General features: G+C 43.5%; 1 protein-coding gene across 1 annotated transcript in view; it reads left to right on the top strand.

Moving 5' to 3' along the window:
* adgrl1a (adhesion G protein-coupled receptor L1a) overlaps positions 1 to 22,497 on the top strand; it is an 85,296-nt gene extending 62,799 nt beyond the window's left edge. The window contains exons 5-25 of the mRNA XM_026352095.1: positions 2,714 to 2,921; positions 3,143 to 3,407; positions 4,617 to 4,944; positions 5,938 to 6,231; positions 7,541 to 7,644; positions 8,597 to 8,782; positions 8,972 to 9,010; positions 10,842 to 11,022; positions 11,196 to 11,318; positions 12,178 to 12,383; positions 12,486 to 12,656; positions 13,187 to 13,396; positions 13,914 to 14,134; positions 14,428 to 14,494; positions 14,676 to 14,767; positions 14,906 to 15,074; positions 15,315 to 15,470; positions 16,359 to 16,455; positions 18,556 to 18,678; positions 20,124 to 20,141; positions 20,275 to 22,497. Coding sequence (XP_026207880.1) covers positions 2,714 to 2,921; positions 3,143 to 3,407; positions 4,617 to 4,944; positions 5,938 to 6,231; positions 7,541 to 7,644; positions 8,597 to 8,782; positions 8,972 to 9,010; positions 10,842 to 11,022; positions 11,196 to 11,318; positions 12,178 to 12,383; positions 12,486 to 12,656; positions 13,187 to 13,396; positions 13,914 to 14,134; positions 14,428 to 14,494; positions 14,676 to 14,767; positions 14,906 to 15,074; positions 15,315 to 15,470; positions 16,359 to 16,455; positions 18,556 to 18,678; positions 20,124 to 20,141; positions 20,275 to 21,197 — 4,181 coding nt within the window. The 3' untranslated portion in view covers positions 21,198 to 22,497. The remainder of the gene's footprint in view (positions 1 to 2,713; positions 2,922 to 3,142; positions 3,408 to 4,616; positions 4,945 to 5,937; positions 6,232 to 7,540; positions 7,645 to 8,596; positions 8,783 to 8,971; positions 9,011 to 10,841; positions 11,023 to 11,195; positions 11,319 to 12,177; positions 12,384 to 12,485; positions 12,657 to 13,186; positions 13,397 to 13,913; positions 14,135 to 14,427; positions 14,495 to 14,675; positions 14,768 to 14,905; positions 15,075 to 15,314; positions 15,471 to 16,358; positions 16,456 to 18,555; positions 18,679 to 20,123; positions 20,142 to 20,274) is intronic.
* Positions 22,498 to 23,073: the final 576 nt, after the last annotated feature.

The raw sequence follows: 23,073 nt of genomic DNA on the forward strand, positions 1-23,073 counted from the left end.
AAGTTACAGTATGTGCATAATGAACAGAATTGCATAGTATTTTGCTGGCAATGCTGTGAGTATTGAGAGTAAATTATACCGCAGAAACAAAATCCATTTTGGAGCAGTAGTGGATGGTAGTGCATTCTCTGTGTCCAGTCGTGATTTAGTGCATCAGCCTCCAAAGCTCTGGATAAAGTGCAGAACTTTAATAATTGATAACTAATCATTGTGTTATCAGGAGCTTTAATCTGGACATCATAGTTATGAATGTTGTGCTGTGTGTCTACAGGGATCTTAAGGCTAAAGTGTGAGGCATGATGGGCTGCGTTTGCATACCTCGACCTCAACTGACCTCAACATACTATCCTATCGATTACACTTACACTTCATGGCATGGCATGCCTTTCAGGTTTTCTCTACTATATCTAGATTTTCTAATGTGGTCCACTTCATGAGAGATTTCTATTCCAGCCATATGTCCAAAACACATGGAAACGTGTATTTTACTGCTCATGAATTTTGAGTTGCCCTCATTAAACCTGGCTGTAGATTCACACATTTGTTTTTGTTTTAAAAAAAATGAATGTGTTTTATTGGATAAATGACCAGGAGGCAAATTGTTCCATATATATTTACTCTGCCTTCTACTGTGCTGTAATACATATCAGAGGAGATGGTTGCATGCTTGTTTCTTTGTCCTTTATTCTACCTTGAGGCAGAGTGTTCCTGGCTTTGTTTATGGGTCACCTACATGCAGAACTGCTGCACTGCTTTCTGCACGCTGTTTATTTCTCTATTTACAGCAGTGTTGTAGTTTTTAAGCAGTGTCCTACTTTGATTGGTTATTTTTTCCACTTCATAGCTTTCTGTTGCAGTAATACCTCATTGTGTATGGCCTTTATTTGAAATGTTTTGTAGCCTAACTCCTGTTTATTTGCAGTGCATTCATGCTGTGTCTGGATTGATAATGATGTCATTTGATTGTGCTGTTAGGAAGGGTTGGCAAGTTGTTAGTTAAGAAATGCATTGTTTAGCTGACTGAAAATGCTGAATTTAACCACTGCTCAGAACATTATTTTGCATATTCAGTCACCCACGTTCATATTTGCAAAGCAAACACCTCAGGCGTCCCAGCTTTTGAGCATTTTGGTTTGACAATGGAGCATGACAAGCCTACTCCCTGTGAGTCTGCATTCAGTGTTTGTTTATGCCTGAGCTTGATTAGATTCCTGTTTGGCTGCCAGTCTCAGTCCCCGTTGGACCCCCTCAGACAGAACAGGCTAATTCCTAAGTGGCCCTGCACCACAGATCACCAGCCACTATCAACCACAGCATGACAGAAAGCAAAAAGAGAAAGCTAGATTCCCAAAAGCCTGAAATAATTCTGCTATTTCTCTATTATGATTCTCCTCCTGCACCAGACTCCATGCAATATTCAAGACAGCTTGAGCCTAGACTGATCCATCACTCTAACAGTCACAGTGTGACACTGTATGTCTGCGCTGGTGTATGCATGTCGTGTACTCTCCTCTTGTCTATGGGGATGATACTTGCTTGTCTGTCTGTGCATCCTTGTGTGCTGTATGTCATCTTTGTCCAAATGCCCCTGCAGCGCCCAATTAGTTCAGAGATGCGTTCAATCATGAGGTGACCAGCAGGTGTCTGGTTCTGTCGCAACCCAGAGCCAGAGAGCCACATAAATAAGCTGGCAGAGGAGACATGGGGACTCCTCAGCTGTTTTATTTTGTAGTGCCTCCAACTCTCTCTCTCTCTCTCTTCCTCTCTCGCCCCTACTCTCGGCTGGTAACTCTGTGATGTCAGAGTGGCGAGGATGCCAGCAGCTTTCCTCATAGATCACCTGACACACCCGGTGGTCCCAGGGCACTATCTCTGACACACTGCATCAGCCAGCCAATTTATATCAGTTCCCAGCGGATGACCTCCACCTGCCTAAAAGAAATCCTGTATGTGTGTGTGCTTGTTTGGTGCGTGGATTATGTGCGAGGTTTCCCAAGTATTCCTGTGTGTGTTAATGTCTGTTTGGTATAGGGACTGTTGTTTGTGTCTGTATTTGTGTGTGTGTGTCAATGTTTGAGCTGCAGCTGCGATGGATGGGGAGGCCTGGCCGACCTCACATCTCTACCCCCACGATGCTTTTCTTTGAGACATTACTCTTGACTGAGAGCCAAATTTGAGTCCTAATAAAACAAGCTCCACAATTACTGTTCTACCACCCTGTAGCAGAGCAGAGACGCAGAGACCTTTGAAATAGAAAATGCACAATCAAAAAAAGTAGGCCAAGATAAATTAGATTAGAGCTTACATTTAAGCCGCGGCGGCAGCCAGAAATCTCCCATTTATCATATCCAGACGCTTTCCGACCACAATGCTGATGTTCTACAAATGAGCTTTTATATGTCCCCTCACTTTAAATCTGATAATGTACCTCACCTCACTCCTCTCTCTCCCCTCTCTCCCATTCTTCTCTTATTCTTTGTCTCCTTTTCAATTCTCAACTTACTTTACTTCCTGCTCACATCTTTCTTTCGTCCCCTCCATGTCTCTCTCCTGTTCTATATTCCATGGTCTTCGGCCTTTTCCCATTTCCTCTCTCCCACTCCTTCCATCTCCATGATATCTTTCATTTTTACAATGCTTTGTTTTCATTTTCTATCTCTTCCTTTTCCCCTCTCCCTCTCTTTTCTGCTCCAACACCCTTCTTCTGCTCCAGTATTTGTGTGTCCTGGGACGCTGCTCCGGGTACAGGCAGCGAGCTCTCTGCAGGAAGCAGAACACCAAGCGGGGGCGTGGTGTAAGGACCCACTGCAGTCTGGGGATCGTCTGTACGTCATGCCCTGGACCCCCTATCGTACTGACATGCTGTATGAGTATGCCTCCTGGGAGGACTTCAAACAGAACCGGGCTACTACCACCTACAAGTGAGGGCACCTCCCACTGTCCTGGATGATCAAATAGCATCTGCTGCCGTATTGATTTATTGGCTTTTGATGTGGGTGTGGTTTGTGACAGTTAAATAGTCCTACTGAGGTGTCAGTTTGCTCACTGTGAGGCTGTCTTGCAGGTGGTGTCATGCAGAGTAGATGGATTGATGATTGTTCTCCTGGATTTCTGCTCCAGTCTTGTGATTCTCTCTCCACAGGTTGCCCAACAGAGTTGATGGCACAGGGTTTGTGGTGTATGATGGTGCAGTGTTTTACAACAAAGAGCGCACACGAAACATAGTGAAGTATGACCTACGGACGCGCATCAAGAGTGGCGAGGCCATTATCACAAATGCTAATTACCATGACACCTCGCCCTACCGTTGGGGTGGGAAGTCGGACATTGACCTGGCTGTGGACGAGAACGGCCTCTGGGTCATCTATGCCACAGAGGCCAACAACGGACGACTGGTGGTCAGCCAGGTGGGACAGAAGGGGATGAGATGGGGGTTATAAATGAAGGAAAGGATTATGTCGAAATCTCATCTGACTAGTCAGGCAAAGGGTCACATGTCACGTAGGCCTAATTTCAAATCTCATAATATCCTCAAACTCATCTAATCTTCTAATGTTGTTTTGTATATTTGATAGGTAAATCCATGGCATTATTACATGTAGGTTGTCTGTTCATTTGTACGTAAAACTTTACCTCTACATACTGCTTTAAACACGCACTTTTTTGCCCTCCGTACTCTAAGCTGACATTACCTTGCCCCACTCATTTGACAAACTCAAAACATGATCCATCACTGTTAACTCTGGAACATTTATATTTTAATACCGGTTGGTTCTAACAAACAAAACTGCAATCAGGCAGCAAGTTTCCAGATAAACAGGGTTTGAATTAATGTGTTGTTTAGAGAGACTGGTCCCATTTATTATCACTGTTTTTTGACCTTACCAGGAAATTATTTTTCAAACTGTATAAGTTAAACTATCCATCTAACATATCAAGCGCTGCATGAGCTATGAGAATGTAGAATAATAACTCAACAAAGTGATAAACAAGTAAGTGATCACTTTCAGTGTTAAGGAAATGTTTGGTTCTTGGAGACTTTTATCATTTTTGTGCACCCAGAGTGCAACAAACACATTGAGGTCTTTATTATGCCCTGGCATGCAAATTGAAGGCAATATTGAACAAAAACAGATTTGCATAAAGAAGAGAAAAGGAAGAAACATCTCTCCTCCAAATCGGAGGATTTAAATATTTTGTAGTTTGTTGTATTTATAAATCTTTACATTACTATAGAGAATAAGAATATTAACATAAGAAGTTATGTCCTTTTTTAATAATGGTATTAGATACATTACAGGCACTCAGTTACAAAATGCAATTTGATAATCCAGACATTCTCTGTTTTACTGTCATCCAGTGGTATATTTCCAGCTTCTTGAGCTGCTACTTCAGCATATATTTCCACTAACTTAGCTTGTGTAAGCCTAAACTCAATATTCAGCATACCTTCAAACTGCACGCAGAGAAATATAATGATATTAAGAAATCAAATGTCAATCGAACATCATAACGAGCACTTCAATGCCATTTGCAACTGAGACCTGAAGAATGAAGTTAACAAAAAAAATTGCATTCCAGTATGATTGAGTTCAGCGTTTCCACTTTGCCCATAGGTGAATCCTTACACCCTGCGCTTTGAAGGCACGTGGGACACCAGCTTCGACAAGAGGATGGCATCCAATGCCTTCATGGCGTGTGGTGTGCTTTACGCAGTGCGGTCAGTCTACCAGGATGATGACAGCGAAGCAGGTGGTGACCTGGTGATGTATGCCTACAACACTAACCGTGCCCGTGAGGAGCCTGTCAACATCCCTTTCCCCAACCCCTATCAGTATATTTCCTCTGTGGACTACAACCCTCGAGACAATCAGCTTTATGTGTGGAACAACTACAATGTGCTGCGCTACCCGCTGGAGTTTGGACCACCAGACCCCACCATGGGTAAGGAGCGATTACATTGCACTCTATTGAGGGCTCACAAGTAAAGTCAGCTCTTTATTCAATAGTTAAAATAAAGATCTTAAAGACGATTTGCAAAAAAGCAAGCCTGCATGTTTTATTGATATGAAATAATCAACAAATTACATCAGGATATTGTGTGTGGTCAAGTGGTTGCTTTGTTTTTTATAGAGTCTAGTTAAATGAGGGAACACACCCATCCAAAATGCGTTTGCAACTGTCTTTTGGGGGCTTCAGATAGCAAATTATTGTGTTTCCATCCACAGCTTTAGTAATCCTGAAGAGAAGCTTCTCAGGTATTGCTGCTGTGGCTCTTCATATCAGCTTCCCTGTGTCATGGGTAATGGAAAAAGTCATTCCAAAATGATAAGTGGGAAGATAAAATGAAAACACCACACTGCATTTTTGCAGTCCATCAATATAAAAGGGAGGCTGGTGTATATGAGTTGCATAAAGGACTGTATAAAGCCCATATTAGGCCCACTGAGAGATGAGACGGAGACAGGCAGGCAGCAGGACTCATAGAGTTGCGCGCTGAGTCTGCGTTTGATCAGTTAGGATTTTGTAGTTGTGATGTGTTGCTTTTATCTTCACATTAGGTTCGGTTGTTAGTGATGGTGACTTCGCTCATACATTTGATCAATTATTTACTTCTCCCTTACTTGTGATGATGCTTTCTCTCCATCTTCTCCCCTACTTCTCCTCCTCTCTCTGAAGTGCTGGCTTTGAGAGGCTCAAAAGTGTATTTGTCACCCCAATTATTGTCAGGCTAACTTTTTAGCTCCTGAAAGAGATCTTACATTCACATGCATGTGTCCTTCACTTTCTTGATGTTTATATATTTATTTATTTATTTCTACTTTTGCTGTCAGATTTGATGTTTAAATCCCTTCGATGCTCTTACACCACACTATGTCTCATATACAGCCTCTAACCGTCTTCTTTTCTGTCTGTGTTACTCTGGGTTCAACTCAGGCCCTTTGACCACCACTCAAGTGACCACCACCCTTCCTGCCAGGCCATTCACCACCAGTACCAGCCCCTCTACCACCCGCCCCCTACCTCCCACCTCACGCCCAATCGGCTCCATCAACAAGCACCCCGATCTTCGACCTATCACAGCTACTGTGCCGGTCACTCGCCGGCCACCCCGCCCTCCTCAAGGCCCAGAGTCTCATCTCTGTGAGTCCAAGCTGGTCCGTGGTGTCCAGTGGCCCACCACACAGAGAGGAGAAACAGTAGACCGCCCGTGTCCCAAAGGATCTCTAGGTGAGGATATCTGCATGTGCATTATTTCCGAACATACAATGTGCGTTTCACAGATGTACTCACTCTACATGTCCTCTTAGTGTTTGCACGTCTGCATCTCTGTGCCAAAGTGATCAGCATGTTTGTGCTGTCACTTGCTTTTTTTCCGCTGTTGTCTTCTTCTGTCCCTGCGTTGGTCCCACCAGCAGGCACAGTCTCAGAGGAATCGCAGATGAAAGCCTGTCCTCCACAAATGAAAGGCTCATCTCCCACAGAAACAGAGCTGATTGAAAGCAACGAATAATGCAATGAAAGGCTAGACAACACAGGCTTCACCCTCCTTCATGCTAGCTTCTATACCTCTACACATGCAGCCATCAAAAAGCTCTTTTTAGTCACAGTAAAAAGGCATCTCCCTCCATCTTCCTCTCCAATGCCTTTTACTCTTTCTGTATGTTCTCTCTGTGAGAACAGTGGTAACATTAAATTAGCAGCTGGCTTAATTGCCGCATTGAGCTCTCACACCCAATCTGTGGTTGATAGAGGAGGGTACAGAGAAAAGTGAGTGAGAGTAGGAAAAAAGTCAGTGGTAGAAAAGGGAAAAATTGGGTATGAAATGCAATGCCACATCTGCTCTGATCCTTCTACAACTGTGAAGAGCTGCTGCATTGTATTTTTCCTCTCGGTTCTTTCATTGTGCTTCTGTCTGTCTTCGGTCTCTCTTTTTCCTGCCTTGTCTTGGTGACCCGACTTTGGATATTTGTGTTAGCAGCAGCAGATAGACTCCTCTCAGGTTTTATCCTCATGCGGTGTCCTTTTTCTGAACCCTCTTAAAAAAGTTAACTTGAAATGAGGATTGGTGCTTCCCTTTAGGTGTTTTTATTTGACGGTGAGGGATCATGCATGATGTCTTTGGTGTTTTTGTCTGTGTGCACAGAGCAAATGGTATGCCTGCATATGTTACTTTTAAACCATTCCTTTTACAGCGTGAAAGCCTATTCCTCCCCTGCTGTCCTCTTCCTTCCTTTCTCTTCCTTTGCTTTCTCACTACTACCCTACACTCCATTATTTAACCTTTTCCACTTCTGACCCATTTTCTCTCATACTTCTTGCTCTACCTTCTCCGTCTACCCTCTCATCTTTAAACATTTTCAGTATTGCATTTTTAAAATTCATTTCACTCAATTTTTCTTCAGTAAAAAAGATTATAGCACTTTCTTGTGCTCATCTCTCTCCTTCACTCTTTCCCCTTTAATTGCACATGCCTAATGCTTATTATCTCTCCATTACTCCTCCCTCCTCTGTTTCTTCTTCCTGTGCTTGTCTCCAGGCATTGCTTCGTTCCAGTGCTTGGCTGAGCATGTCATGTGGGACCCGTGGGGTCCTGACCTGAGTAACTGCACCTCCCCATGGGTCAACCAGGTGGCCCAGAAGGTGAGACCTGGCGCCATACACCCTGGACGGGTCTGTCCCCTTTCTCTGCCCCACTGCCCCGACTATCCTCCCTGTCCACCTCCACACACACATTTACATATCTCCAAGGCTGGCCTGATTAAAATACAGGCTCATTTCAACTGGCCCTTTATTACAAAGCATCTGTTCTTAATACTTAATTAACTCTCTTTTTCACTTATATGCTTTAATTACAGCTAGGTTAAATTTTTTAATCACGCTTAGGGCCTCACAGCATGCACAGTAATCTGCCACAGTTTCTAAAATGTTTTTAACTGACTGTCATTTAAATTACCAAGCCGTGTTAGTATATGCACCATGAGAATCTTATTGTTCCACTGTCTTGACATTGATGAGATCTTCTGAGTCTGAATAGGAGGTAAACATAAACTGTTTAATCTGGCTACAATACTACAGAATAGAAGGATCCTCCTTATTCTAGCTGAATTCTGATTATTCAGTCAAGCATACCCTTGACCGACTTTGCTGAAGGTTTTTTTTAACTGTGTGCATGTGCCTGGAAGTATAACTAGTAACATGCTGAAAAGGAACATCATTGGAAGAATCCATAATATCTTCTCCTTCTGGCAAAAATCAATTGCAGTTGCAAAGTGGTTTCCAAGGTATGATTTGCATGTGAAGCTGCATTAGGGAGGGTAAAGACTTCACGATTTGTACTACAAGGTCCATCTTTGTTTACAATGATGCGTGAGGGGCTGATAATAAAGTTCTTTTTATTAGAGAGAGTCTGGGGAAATCTGATTAACAAACAAACAATATGCAAAGTGAGTTTTTTTTAGTATAGAAGCAAAAGACAAAGCATTTGAATTTGCTCTTATTGTGCATGTGAGTATTTATTAGTCTTTTAATGTAACTGAATTGGTGGCAGCTGCTTGTTTGCTCCCTTTTTACCATTCTAATATATTATGTGCAGATAAAGAGTGGCGAGAATGCCGCAAACATAGCTGGTGAGCTGGTGAACCACACACGGGGTCAGATCCAGACGGGAGATATCAGCTCGTCCGTGCGACTGATTGAGCAGCTATTGGACATACTGGATGCCCAACTTCAAGCCCTGAGGCCTGGAAACAAGGAGTCAGCTGCACGAAACTACAACAAGGTAGAAGAATTGTAAACACATCAATTAGTACACACCTGCACATGCTTTATTTAATTCAAACATTAGAAAAGAATGCTGAAGTTAATGCAAATTTACCCCCCTAGTGCACATGCAAGGACCAGTGAGTTTTAATTTACTATTTTTCTCTGTTTAGCTCTTTAATTCCACGCTTTGTTTTCTTCCTCCCAGCTCCAAAAGCGAGAGCGGACCTGTCGGGCCTACATCCAGGTAGCCTTACTCTTTTATCTGCCTGCTTTACATGCCTGTGGAGTAGGACCGCTCTGTGACTTAGAATAACTGGGGGAAGATAAATCCTTGAGTAGAATAGGTTTGTGGATGAGATTCCTTTGGCTCAGTGCTCTGTATTATGATTTATATTGCCTTTGAAATCATCACTTACAGTATTTCTGGGTTGTACTGAAGAGCAGTGTGAGTAAGTTTTGGTATAACTCCTGGATGGCATGAGCAGTGTTTAAATGTTGGCGTAGTATATTCACCAGCAGTGAACGCTGATCTGTAGTTTTTCTATTGCTTATGTTGTACTTATTTTTGAAATATGGGTCCGGCTAATGTGGAAGTCATCTGTCTGTGCTGTAATCTTAGCTTTGTTGCATTGTGACAGAGCCTGGCTGTATAATATTGGCCTTGGCCTCGTTCTGTTGCACAATAAGCTACTGTACAATATCTGCGGCTCTGAGAAAATGTAATTTAATGATAGTATGAAAGGCAACAGTATGTTTTACTACACCCCTCTGTGCTTTTTCAGTATTTGTGCAATATCTGGGTTTCTGAGTAAGCTGTAATCTAATATCACGAAAAAGGCCTTGTGTATGCCTCTCTGTAATCACAGAAAGCGGCACTCTACAGCACACAGTCTTTTGTGTTCTTTGACCTGTCTGCAGCAAACTGTAACGTGATAGCACCAATTCTGATCCTTGTTGTGTTAATGTAAAGGCTGCTGTGTGGTATGGACCATTATTTTTGTCACTTGTAGCAAAAGTAGCTCAGAGTAAACCGAAAATCCGTCGCCTTTCTCATGTGTAGCGGATAGAATGCATTCTGATGCTAAATTCATTTTGTTAACAGCAATGCTCTTTATTCCACACAGCAGTCAATCCTTCATTTTGAGAGGCCTGAGCAAGAGAATTACATGATTCATCAAGCAGGCTACTCCAATAAATTGGATAGCTGATACAACCATCAAAATTGCCATTAAATGAATTGTAAGTGTGAAATAGAATGCTAATATGTCTGACATAGCACAGTAATAAATGTAGTGCAGGGAGGTGGTGAGTTTCTAGGAAATTATAGCGGAATAGTGGTGACTTTATTCTGAAAGATGCTCCAACAATGTGTGAGACTTTACAATACGGTGCGCAAAAAAGAATAAATATCGGAACAAGTAATAAACAAATCAGTAATTACCTGATAATTACTGAATAGCTAATTAATAGCTAATAACGCTCCCTGAGAACCAAGAACAGACGGTGTTAGAAACTGTGGTAATGAACCAGTGCCTAATCATTATTTACCAGATATCTGTGAATCTGCATCTGCTTTTTAATGGTCTGTTCCCAATTTACTCAATCAGCACAACACTGAAAACAATAACTAATCATTACTGCTTTATTATGAACATATTTTTTGTGTTCCCTTGTTCAATATGGCATCTTACTAAATAGTGACTTTGAGTGCATCTTTCTTTTTTTCCCCCCCGTAATTACTAACATTTCTGTGTCTGCTCAAGTAAAGAGCAGCAACATCCTTGGTGAGCTGGCAAATAGCATAACAATAGAAGAGGGGGCTGTATTATTAATTCAGGAATAAAGCAAGGCTGAATATAAAGCAGTATTAATAAAAGTAGCATTTACATAAACATTTACATCATACAGTATCTGCATATACGTATAAGCTATCCAGTAATTCTTAGTTATTTCCTGATTTGTTTTTTCTTACTTGTTCCTTCCTACCTAATCAGGACTTTGTGTACCTTGTTGTGAAGTTGTTGTAAAGTGTTCTCACTAATAGTCATAGTTGCTGTTCCTCCTGTATGTGACAGGCTGTAGTGCAGACAGTAGACAATTTACTGCGTCCAGAGGCTCTGGAGTCATGGCAGTACATGAACAGCACAGAGCAGGCCCACACCGCCACCATGCTACTAGATGTCCTGGAAAAGGGAGCTTTCCTGCTGGCCAACAACATGTATGGGAATCGCTTTTCTGACCGAGCACCCAGCATTGGTAAGGAAACAGGACCAGTTTTGGTTAACTGTGGTGCATGTACGCACAGTTAGAGCCACAGTTTGTTGACTTGCACGTCCAGGTTGTAGCTCAACATTTCCCCCTGGCTAATTTGTGCATCTTTAAATCTTTATATAATCTTTATATCTTTCTGGTGTTTGTTTCCACTACAGACCTCGAGGTGCATGTTCTAAACACGGAGATGGACCTGCAGGACTTGTCCTTCCCGCAGAACTATGCCAGCGACAGCACCATCCACCTGTCAGCCTCCACAATCAAGCAGTACAGTCGCAATGGTCAGCAACCGCTACTCCTCCCCGTCCTCACGCATACAGCTGAAAAATTGCACTGTTCTGTGCAGCCCACTTGCTTATGTTTCCATTTGCATTTTCATGCAGGCTTAAAACAATCTTCATACAGTTGACTAAGTTATTGGTTCATAATAATAGGCTAATCAGATTAACAAAAGCGCTGAGACAATTTCTTTTCTTGATGGTTTCTTAACAGCAGTCTTAATAGAATAGCTGGGGAGGCGTGTAGATTACTATCAGCCCTAGTCTGACAGAGCAATCTCAGCACTCCCTCTCTTCTCTCTTCCCCATTCCATTCCCTCGCTCCGTCTCTCCGCCATCTTATCCCCCTCTCTCATCGCTCCTGTTTCTACCCCCCACCCCATCCTGCTCCATCACACCCCTCCTACCTCCAGTGGCTCCTCATCCCCTACCCTTTTCTGTTTTCTGTCTCCGCTCGGCTTTGCAGTGGGAACGAGATTAGAATGATTGAAACAAACGCACATGAAATATTCATATGGAATAATAAGAGATCTGTGAATGCTTGAGGGATGAATGTTCCAGTGCCCTCCACATTAAATTTCGCTCTCTTCCACCAGTCAAAATGAAACGGTCCTTACCATCATTCTAACCTTCACTAACTCTCTCTCTCTGTCTCCCCCTCGCTCACCCTGTCACTCCCCACTCTCTATCTCTGTCACTATTGCTGCCATTACCATATTATACCCCCATTTCTGTATTTGGTCTTTTTTTTCCCCCTCCCCTTCCTTCATTGCTCTCTCTGTAATACTTTTCTTTTCACTGTTTGTGGCTTTCATTTTCTGTCTTTTCATTTCATTTTGTGGTACTTTCCCTCTGTGTGCAGGACAAGTCAAGGTGGTATTCATTCTCTATAAAAACTTGGGAGCCTTTCTGTTCACTGAGAACGCCACGGTGAAAATGGACGTGGACGGGCCAAGCCTCAAGAAGCACCTGAAGGTCAACTCCCACGTGATCTCTGCCTCCATCAACAAAGAATCGAGCCGAGTGTTTCTCACTGAGCCAGTAGTTTTCACTCTCAAACACCTCCAGGTGGCCTATTTCAGTCCCTACTATGTATAATTTGCATCCTGACACATGCATTTCCATCAGCGCTTTTCAATCAGCCCTCTCTTTGTTTTTCTTTTTCCACAGTTGGAGGATTTTTATACTCCAAATTGCTCCTTCTGGAACTACTCTGAGCGCTCCATGACTGGCCACTGGTCATCGCAGGGCTGCAGGCTGCTGGACACTAACAACACGCACACCACCTGCTCCTGCAGCCACCTCACCAACTTTGCCGTGCTCATGGTTCAGCACGAGTCTGTAAGTAAACAAGGGTGTGGCGAGCACAGAGTTAAAATGGGAGCTGGGTAATTTATGCAGACATTAATTTGTGTGAGTATTAGCGTTCGCTCACTCTCAGTCACACACCCGCACACACATGCACATTAATGTACCCTCTCAAGGCTGACAAGCTCTTTGTTTTGAATTTTCTCTTTTCCTTCTTTCACTCCGACATTCAGGGAGGCACATGCTTACAAATTCGTGTCCTGCTACTTGTAACTGACATTCACATGAATTTGAATGTCATGTTTTTTTTTTTCAGGACGTCTTGTCTCTTGTCTCTACATTTTAGCTCCTTGCATATATTTACAAATATTAAATAAAGCAATTTTGCTCTTTCTCTCCCCCTCCCCCTGCTCTATTTATCCCCCTTTTGTTTCCTTTTCCTTCCATTGTTCTCCTATCTACTATATTTTGCCCTGTCTTCCATCACTGTCCCTCTTTTTCCCCCCTTAACCAACCACCCTCACTCCCCCCACTGTTGTTTATCCGGCGCGCCTGGACCTCAGAATCAAGGGCATATGAACAAACTGATCCTATTTGTGATCACCTGGGTAGGGATTGTCATCTCCCTAGTGTGTCTAGCCATCTGCATCTCTACCTTCTGCTTCCTACGTGGCCTGCAGACCGACCGCAACACCATCCACAAGAACCTCTGCATCAACCTCTTCATAGCAGAGCTGCTCTTCCTCATCGGCATCGACAAGACAGAATACCATGTAAGTTCGTAGCTGCATCTGCTACGTGCTAAGGCTGTGATTGATATTCTCACTCACAGGTCACAGGTTTTATTTCATGCAAAGGAAATATTGGATTTGTACTGCTTATTTCACAGATCTAACAATCACACCTAATGTGACTCACAAGTTCAGCTAAGTTTTTGTGTATTTATTTGTTTTTGCAAATTGCACACAGTTACTACACTAAGCAACAACTTTTTTATTGAATGAAGTGAAACTGTGGCAGTGTCATTACTTTACTCTATAAAACATTTACTGCAATGACTAATGCCTTCCCAGTCAATAATAAGCACACAGCCAGTCATCCAGGGGTCAGCTTTTCTTTTTTTTTTCTCTGGGAGTGTCCAGAACTACTGATAGTGACTCTGTTCTGTCCTCTCTTGTTTGTCACTCAGTTAAATGTCTTGATCTTAACTGTTTCTTCTCCTTAGTCTTAATATTTTCACTCCTCCTCTTCTTCCCTTCTCTCTTTTTTCTCCCTTGCTGCTACTCTCAGATTGCCTGTCCCATCTTTGCTGGCCTTCTCCATTTCTTCTTCTTGGCTGCCTTCTCCTGGATGTGTCTGGAGGGTGTGCAACTCTATCTCATGCTGGTGGAGGTCTTTGAGAGCGAGTACTCCCGCAAAAAGTACTACTATCTGTGCGGCTACTGCTTCCCCGCACTGGTGGTGGGCATCTCAGCAGCTATAGACTACAGGAGCTATGGGACCAAAAAAGCGTACGTGTGAATACAGGCCTTTTGCACCTGCAGATTGAGAAGTAGGATTATGCTATTCCCCCAGCTGGAAATGTAATATGCAGTGCTGTGTGAACGGCTCTTGCACCTCCCCATGGACTGGCTTCTCTGAACACACTTAGCCAAAGCCTGATGATTAGCCTTTATAAGATAATCCGCTGAGACAGGGAAATGGTGTGTGCATGCTTGCCTGTATGCGTGCATGTGTGTTTCTTCGTGAGCTTGGTTGTGTCTAACTCTCTCTTCTCTCTCTCTCTCTCTCTGTGCCACTCCAGATGCTGGCTGCGAGTGGATAACTACTTCATCTGGAGCTTCATTGGACCTGTTTCATTTGTTATTATGGTATTAGCTTTACTTTCAGTAATATTATTCCCCTCTCTATTTCAGAATCACACAGTCAGACCAGTAGTATTTCACCCCGCTTGCTTTGTTGGGGTATTAACACTGCAAAGTCAGTATTTTTGGAGCCGACTGTATAGTTCACTACACATTTGTGTGATTTCTTTCTATCTTTTGCTCTTAGCTCAACCTCATTTTCCTCATGATCACTTTACACAAGATGATTCGCAACTCCTCGGCACTCAAACCTGACTCCAGCCGCCTGGATAACATTAAGTGAGTTCAAGTTATTATTAGACAGTCATATTCCTCAGAATCATCTCACTCCTCTCATTCAGAATTATTCTGCAATGACTCAGTTTCTCTGTGGATCAAACTATTATTTGTTGACATTTTCATCTTCACTTCCATTAGGTCATGGGCTCTAGGGGCCATTGCTCTGTTGTTCCTGCTGGGGCTGACATGGGCCTTTGGCCTCCTCTTTATCAATGAGAACAGGGAAATCATGGCCTACCTCTTCACCACCTTCAACGCCTTCCAGGGCATGTTTATCTTTATCTTCCACTGCGCCCTACAGAAAAAGGTAACAAGCTAGTGCAAGTCTAGAGCTTAAAGGCTGGTGTAATTACGAATGAGCAAATAAATTGTTGTGGGTGAGTGGATGTTCATAGCATTAAGTACATTTTGCTGTAGCCACATGATAAGAGTTTGTGTTGCTCCTCATTAGGGTCAGCTTTTTGAAACTAATTGTTTGTTAGTGGTTTTAAAACCCGTCCACTTTGTCAGTGCTTTTTCTTCTTTCTTTTTTTTTTTTTTTTAACAGGTCCATAAGGAGTACAGTAAGTGTCTGCGTCACTCCTACTGTTGCAGCCGCACCTCCACCGCCAGCTCCCACGGCTCCCTGAAGAACTCAGGCCTTCGTGCCAACAACCGCTACTACAGTGGCAGCCAAGCTCGCCACGCAGCAGCCCACAGACAGGTGCAGGCGGGACAGACCCACACAGATGAAATGTTGGCACACACAAGGCAGTGCAAGCATGATGCAGATGCACCTGCCTGTTTATCTTCACACATCAGTCAGACCACTGTTGTTTTTTAAAAGTGTGTTTTTCTTAGAACTAATACATATATATATATAAAAACATATATATATATATATATATATAAAAACATATATATATACACATGTATGAGTGCATCTGTGGGAGTTTGATAGCTGATCAGTACCAGTGATTCACCGATTACTTTACAAAGCACTCACACATCAAATAACATACTTAGCCACAGTCACATTGTTTCCTATGCCAGTGAGTTGATTCTGTTGAGTATCAGCCCGCTTATTCGACTCTGTCGTGAAAATGTTGGTTTTGCGTTTCCAGTACTGGCCTCCGTGTGTTTAACTGGGTAGATAACTCATTTTTAAAGCTATCCTTTGAAGTGCATGTGCTATATATAACCACAGGCTCCACACAAGACAGCCAGAAATACTGTACATGCTGGCATATGCACAGTGGCATAGACGCACACCCTGACAGTTAGCACTCACGATCCATAAACAAGTTCTCTCCCAGTATAATAAGATGCTTCCAAAATAATGATTGTATCGGCTACTGCAATCATGTCTTACACATCTCGAGTTTATTAGCACGCCTCATTATAACATGACATACTGTAGCTGTGTGCCACTTTACCCAATGCCTAAATCTCTTTGTCTGGCGTGTTTGTCTATTGTTCTTTTCGGATTAGAGCGAGCCCCACCGTTTTGATTACAGCAGCCCCACAGAGTCACAAAGTCTACCCGCCGCGTTTCTATATTTAACTTGTTGTCTGTTTGCTGCCACTCACTGTGCTTTGCTCCTTCTTCCAGAGTCGGATCCGCAGGATGTGGAACGACACGGTTCGGAAGCAAACGGAATCTTCTTTTATGGCGGGAGATATCAACAGCACCCCGACACTGAACCGTGGTGAGGCCTCCCTCTGTCCCTGCTCTACTTCCCCTGAGTGTCAAGACAAAGTATTATTATATAGTGTTGAATGTATGAGAGATATATCAGAGTATAGGAGTATATGAAAGTACCACTTGACCTATACTAACATCATGTGTAGTATACAGCTGTACTAATTTAGGTTTTCTTCCTTTGTAAAAATATATATAATCTTCTTATTGAGGAATGTATTTTACATAGAAATCTTGATTTGTCAGATAACCTGATGATACCGAGGAACTGCGTGTCTTAAAAAAATATTTTAATAGTGTACTGTGAGTTAACCTGATTGCCAGCCTTAGTTTGAACTCTGTGCTCTCTGGCTTTTATAGCAACGTGGATCGATCACATCCACACACACGTTATCTGCGTAACGCATGCATTCACTTCTCAAGTGAAAAACGTGTGGAGTCACTGATTGTCTTAGCCTCTGCAACTCGTGGCGTCAATGCCGCAGCCATTAGTGACACTGAGATGATCAAGGTTGGCTCAGGTTCCGGATTTGGGACGGAGGCTTGTTCATGATGACACAGAAGCAGTTGCTAAATCAGCCATCACTCTCTATGCTAATTTCATCCATTTTGTTTTTAATGAACTGATTAGTGTGTGAGCGAACAGGGGGTAATTATTCTAATTGAGGAGAGTGACAGGAGCAAGGCAGGGGGTGAGGAAGAGGGGTGCTGCCAGTGAGCTGGATGGATGAGGGGTGTGCGTGTGTAAAAGGCTAGGCGACAGGTCGGTTTCTGGGGCTTTTTCGTCACGACAGAGCGATCACCAGGAGACAAACGACATGGATCAAGTTCATGTTGCACTGTCAAACACAAGCGACTGTGCTGTGAAGCCTTTATTTTCTGAGCTTCTGAGAAAAGTTTCTGAGTTGGCAAAAAGTGAAAGACGGAAGGGAGGGAGAGGGGGAACTATCATGGAGAAGTAATTAAAGAGGCCGAATTGGGAGGAAACACACAGCGTTATCACTGGCATCTCGGATCTCTTTGATTTCTCCTCTTCAGTTCTTTATGAACCACAATCTCTTCCTAACAATACTAACGTGTCCAGAAGACAAGGCGTGCAGTGCACACACACACACACACACGCACACACACACACACACACACACACACACACACACACACACATAGCCTCCCCATAATTCCCCTTGCTCTACTTTTTCTCCCCACATAAAGCCAGTTTCTTTAATTTTCTACAGGAAATTCCTATGAGATACATAAACCGCTAATCCCAACTAATTTGGTGGTGTTTGAAAAGAATTCTGGCATGAGGAACTGAGAAAATGTGGTTGAGTCAAGACACAACAGAGCAAGCCAGAGAATAGAGGGAGAGAGATTTATTTGGCATGCCAGAACAATGGACAGGGGAAGTGTAACAGGAGGGGAAAATGACAAATAAATAGCTGTGTGTGAGTGCATATTTTATTTTTTAGAATTCCCTGCTCCCTTGCTGTGTGATGAACGGTAGGCGCGAGACCTGAAGGTTGCACTTTGCCTTGGACTACTCTCCGTCATGCTGTCCTATTTTTAATTTCATGGCATTTCTGTTCGAGTTGCCTCAGGCTGGAGCCATACATAGGCATTATACAACATTCTCAGTGTGCCATTTCCTTGAATTATATTTGTCTTGTAGTGGCATTCACATTTCACTGTGAAATTAACTGTGTTTCAATGGCTGCACCCCTAGACTACATAATGGCATGCATTACTGTTCTCCCCCATCTCACTACATTGTCAAGAGCCAAAGTAAAAAAAAAAAAAATGGATGGCAATGCTCCAAACAGTACCTTTCCTCTGCAGTTATATTTTTACTCAAAGGTTACGATCAGTAGGCATAAACATTGTGAACGCTGTGAAATGCATTACTCCATAACGCATAAGCATAACAAAAATAACCTCATCTGAATAAACAGTAAATATTTTTATGATTCCAGGTGTTATTACTGGAGTTGCAAAACGTGAATTTCATTGTGTGCAGTGTTTCTGCTCCTACTCGCTTTTCCTACAGTCGACACAATGATAAGAACCTGTTTGTGATTATGTTCAATCTTTAAATGTTTGTGTCTTTCAGCGACCATGGGCAACCACCTTTTGGCAAACCCGGTGTTACAGACTCGCACTGGTACCTCTCCTTACAATACTCTGCTGGCTGAGAGTTTCACCCCGCCCTCGCCTGGTGTCTTCAACTCCACCGGTTAGCTCCTCATAAATGCTCCAGTCTATGTGTACGGTATTGTCAGCACGTATGCGTATACAGTATGCATTCACCTTGCTGTTCTCCAGTCTGTTACTCTGTCAGTAGTTTGACATGGTATAGACACACTCACTGCTGTATTTGAGTTCTTGTGCGCCTGCGAGTGTGTGTGTGCATGTGTGTGAACCTGCTTTTGTTCTGTTGTTTTTTCAGGCTGTGTAGCTGTCAGACGGATTCACTAGGCTGAGCATAACAGAGCCAAACAGTGCCTACAGCCTAACCAGCCATCTGGTCAGATATTGAATTGTCATGAGAACAGCCACAAATTGATTAGAAGTTTAGCTACATCTGCGGCTGCCAGAAATCTTGAGGACAGTTTTCCTGTACCAAGGCAGAAAAAATAGTCTGCTTAAGTCATGATAGCTGCAGAAAGGGATCAGACAGCTCGGTGGTCAGGGACAGTCCATCTGGATGTGGGTCAGTCAGGTGTGAGTGTTCTCTGTTAAGTGCATGTGTGTGCTTTCTTGCACCTGCTTCAAAGCAGTGCTCTTTAAACAGCGTGAAAGCTGCTTTATGGCATTGCTGCATTCTCACTCCACTCTTCCAATACCTGGAACTGCTGAATTAGACACGTCCTGGTAATTGCTCCACTGTAGTACTATATTCATTTGGTAAGGGAGAACTCTGACTGTGTGTGGCTGTTTGCTGACTGAGTGTGCACCCACAGAGTATCAGGCCCAGTGTCTGAGGATTGAAATTTAAGGCGGTGTTTCTATTAAATATTTTAAAACCTCTCCGCACAATACGTCAAGCCTGATGGCCACAGGCCTGGCAGCCAAGACATTTTTAGAAGAGAGTGGGAGAGGAAGTAGAGACTGCACTTCATTAGAATGTCTAATTACCTAGAGCACCACCAAAGAAGAACGCTGATTAAAGTCATACCACACATCGAATTTTAAAAACGAATATGATTCTCACTCTTTGGGCGGCTGTGGCTTTTGCTTTGCTGTGTGATGAAAATATCACAACAACATCTTTGGTGTGTTGAACAGAATAAACATTACTGCTACTCTTCCAGGTTTTGTATGAATTATGAATGTTTCCAGGTGCCGCTGACAGTAGTAAATAAATATAGTGTTTTCCGTGGCTTAGATGTAAATGGCAGAGAGATATGGTATCAAAGGAATATGACCAAGTCAGCATAAATCAGAGTTAATGTGACTGCATGTGCATGTGTGTGCGTGTGGTAGAGGTTGGGTTGGCTGGATGTGAAAGAGAGATGGAGGGAAGAGAAAAGAGCTGGATATTTTTTATTCCTCTAATGGTTCCCTTTTGAAATATCTTAAAAACGAATACATCAAGTTAATGTTGCATCATTAAACAACACTTACTGACTAGTGTCTTTCATTTTATTCACTCCATATGACTTTCTCTGGGATGCCCAGGAACATTTCGTGACCCAAGTAAGTGTAATTCACCTCAGTTCACGTCACTCTCAGATACTCTGTCATTCATTTTACCATCTAATATTTATTCCTATATAATAATGCCGAAAACCCTCTGTTTTCTGTATCTTGTGTTTGTGTTTGGGTCCAGAGAGCACTTTATCCAAGGTCCGAGACCCCTGTGGGATGGAAACCCTGCCTTTGAATGGTAACTTCAACAACAGCTACTCTCTGCGTGGTGGCCCAGGGGGTGGAGGTGGGGGCAGCTGTGACTTTCTAGGTGGCGGGAGTGGAGACAGTCCACCACCACTCCTAAATCCCCGTGGCTCAGACACCCTGGGAGGCGAAGGAATCCGACGAAATCTCTCTGATGCAGCTGCCTTTGAAAAAATGATCATCTCTGAGCTTGTGCACAACAACCTCAGAGGAGGTGTTGGAGGAGGAAGTGGAGGAGGTGGAGGGGATGCAGGGGACAGGATATGTGGCAGCCTGGCCAGGGGACGTCCTCACGCCGGCGTCGGTAGGGGGACAGTGGGGGCCGGGCCGGAGCCATCTATAAGCATGGATGATGATGAAGACTTTCTGAGAGAGGGCCGGCAGCGCACCCCACAAGACGTGGAGCTGCTTTATAAAGCGCTGGAGGAGCCCCTGCTGTTGCAGCGTGCCCAGTCCGTTCTGTACCAGAGCGATCCGGAGGAGTCAGAGAGCTATACGGCCGACCTCACTGAAAGCCTCGGCCACAGTGGCCAGAGTGGCCAGAGTGCTGGTGGGCAGGGAGGTAACAGAACACCAGACTCCCCTGCCCGTGACTCCCTGTACACCAGCATCACCAACCTGCGAGACTCACCCTACCCGGACAGCAGTCCTGAGCCCCTGGAGGTGGTGCCCCGCTCGGCCCAACCACCTGAGGAGCTGTACTACAGCTCGGGGAGGCCTGCCCTTGGCTCTCGCGGGGCTCCCATGCAGACCTTCTACCAGGCTCCACCCCGGAGACCGAGTGGGGAGGGACACCAGGCTCAGGAGCCTGCCCACACTGAGGGAGACGGACAGATGCAGCTTGTCACCAGCCTGTGACTTGAGCCCGTTGGAGGAAGTTGGGGACTAATGTGATGGCCGGAGCCATCTCCTAGGCTGCCTCGTTCTCACGTCTCTCCACTTTTTGCTTGTTTGGTTGCCTTTTTTTCTCTTGACTTTTATTTAACAAACAGATGAGTGAACAGGATGACCTTGTGGGGAAGACTCTGCAGAGGCAGCATTTTATCATCGGCCCCCACCTGTCTTACGGAGATGAGTGATGGGTGTTTTTCCACAGAGCATTCATTTGTTCTCTCCTTACCCAGTCCTCCCCAGTCCTTGGTACCCTAAGGCCAAGTCCAGCACTCTGAATGTACCGATCCACCCCCTTTACCTACTGATATTTCAAAACTTTCAAACTTTGTTAAAGTTTTTTATGTGATTTTTTTTCTTCTGACCTGCCTCCAGAGATGGCAATATAATTTTATATTTTATCTCATTTTCGTTTCTTACCATCCATAGGTCTTTTTTGAGTCATCATTTGATAGGAGCAGTTAGCTGTGGAGACAGGGAATATAGTATACTATTACAACCTAAAAAATGTCTCGCAGAAAGCTCTTCATTGTTGCCAAAAATATATCTTTTATTGAGCCAGAACAGAAACTAGAACATTCACAAGGCAAACACACTCATACATATACACTCACTCATCCAGAAGTGCTCATTACTGAACATCAAAAGTGAAAACAGTGCTCCATCTAAGTAAAAGGGAGCAAGAGCTTTTATTCCAAGCAAGGCAGTGGGAGTTGATTCAGTGTAGTTGCCTTCATTTTCTCTTGCTATGAATCGACGACTCTGTACAGAAGTGGAGTAGAAGCAGAGATGGAGACTGAGGAGGTGCTGCACCACCCCTCCAGAGCAGGAGAACCTGCACTCATAAGACTGGTCGATCCTCTCCACTGTTCTCTCTGGTTGTTTGCTTTAGGCATTTCAAAAGTTAAATGACTGCCTTGCTATTGTTTTGGAGAGTATTCAATTTGTTGACTTCATCATCCGGGGGCTGTGTGAATGGACTGGTGTTGCCCCCCCTCCGTCTGTACTTTGCTGTTAGAGCCTAGCCAGTTGAAGTGGACTTGTTTCCTGTGTGTAGTTGTGACAAGCAAGACTGTAAATGTCACAAATGCACTGGTCGACCAATTGGTATAACCGTGTACATAGGAACCACACATGAATCTACTTTATTCCTGCTATGTAAATAAATAAAGACACCCGATGATCAAAAGCAACAAAAGTAACAAATACTATGAAAAATTACTTCTTGTACTGCAACAGCCGAAAGAAAAAAATAAAATGTTTTGGAGTTTGTGACCTGAATGATACGCTCTATCTCTCTCCGCCGTGGGTGGATCTCTCTCTCTCTCGCTCGTCTGTGCCCCAGCATTGTCATTGAAATTCCTTAGTGATGGCGAGAGAAAGGCAGAGAGAGACCAAGACATATTCTAATGTAGTAGATTTTTATTCATACAGATGGAGAAGGGGACAGACTAAATCCTGGATTTTTTTTTAAAATGTAATGTAACTAACTACATGTTGTTAAAGTTTGACCTTTCACATTCCCAGGGTGGAATTGCTGAAGGCAGCAGGGGGTTTTAGGTGTGGGACAGGTCATACTGTGCCTCACAGGCACGATGAAGCATTGTGGTTGAAGTACAGCATCCTGGTATTTTTTGAAGGCTCTAACCAGATGACATACTTTTAAAAACATTTGTTTTAGCATGTGTGAACACTTGTTTTGCTACAAGAGAATATTACATTACGCTTTTCTCTAAGATAGTTTCAGCATTTTTCCAGAGCCTAACGTGACAATGAGTTTGTGTGTATCCAAGTACGAATGTGTCCAGTGTACGGGTCTGTCAGTGTGTGGTGCACCAGACCT

This window comes from Anabas testudineus, chromosome 8 (assembly GCF_900324465.2).
Source record: "Anabas testudineus chromosome 8, fAnaTes1.2, whole genome shotgun sequence".
Lineage (NCBI taxonomy): Eukaryota > Metazoa > Chordata > Actinopteri > Anabantiformes > Anabantidae > Anabas > Anabas testudineus.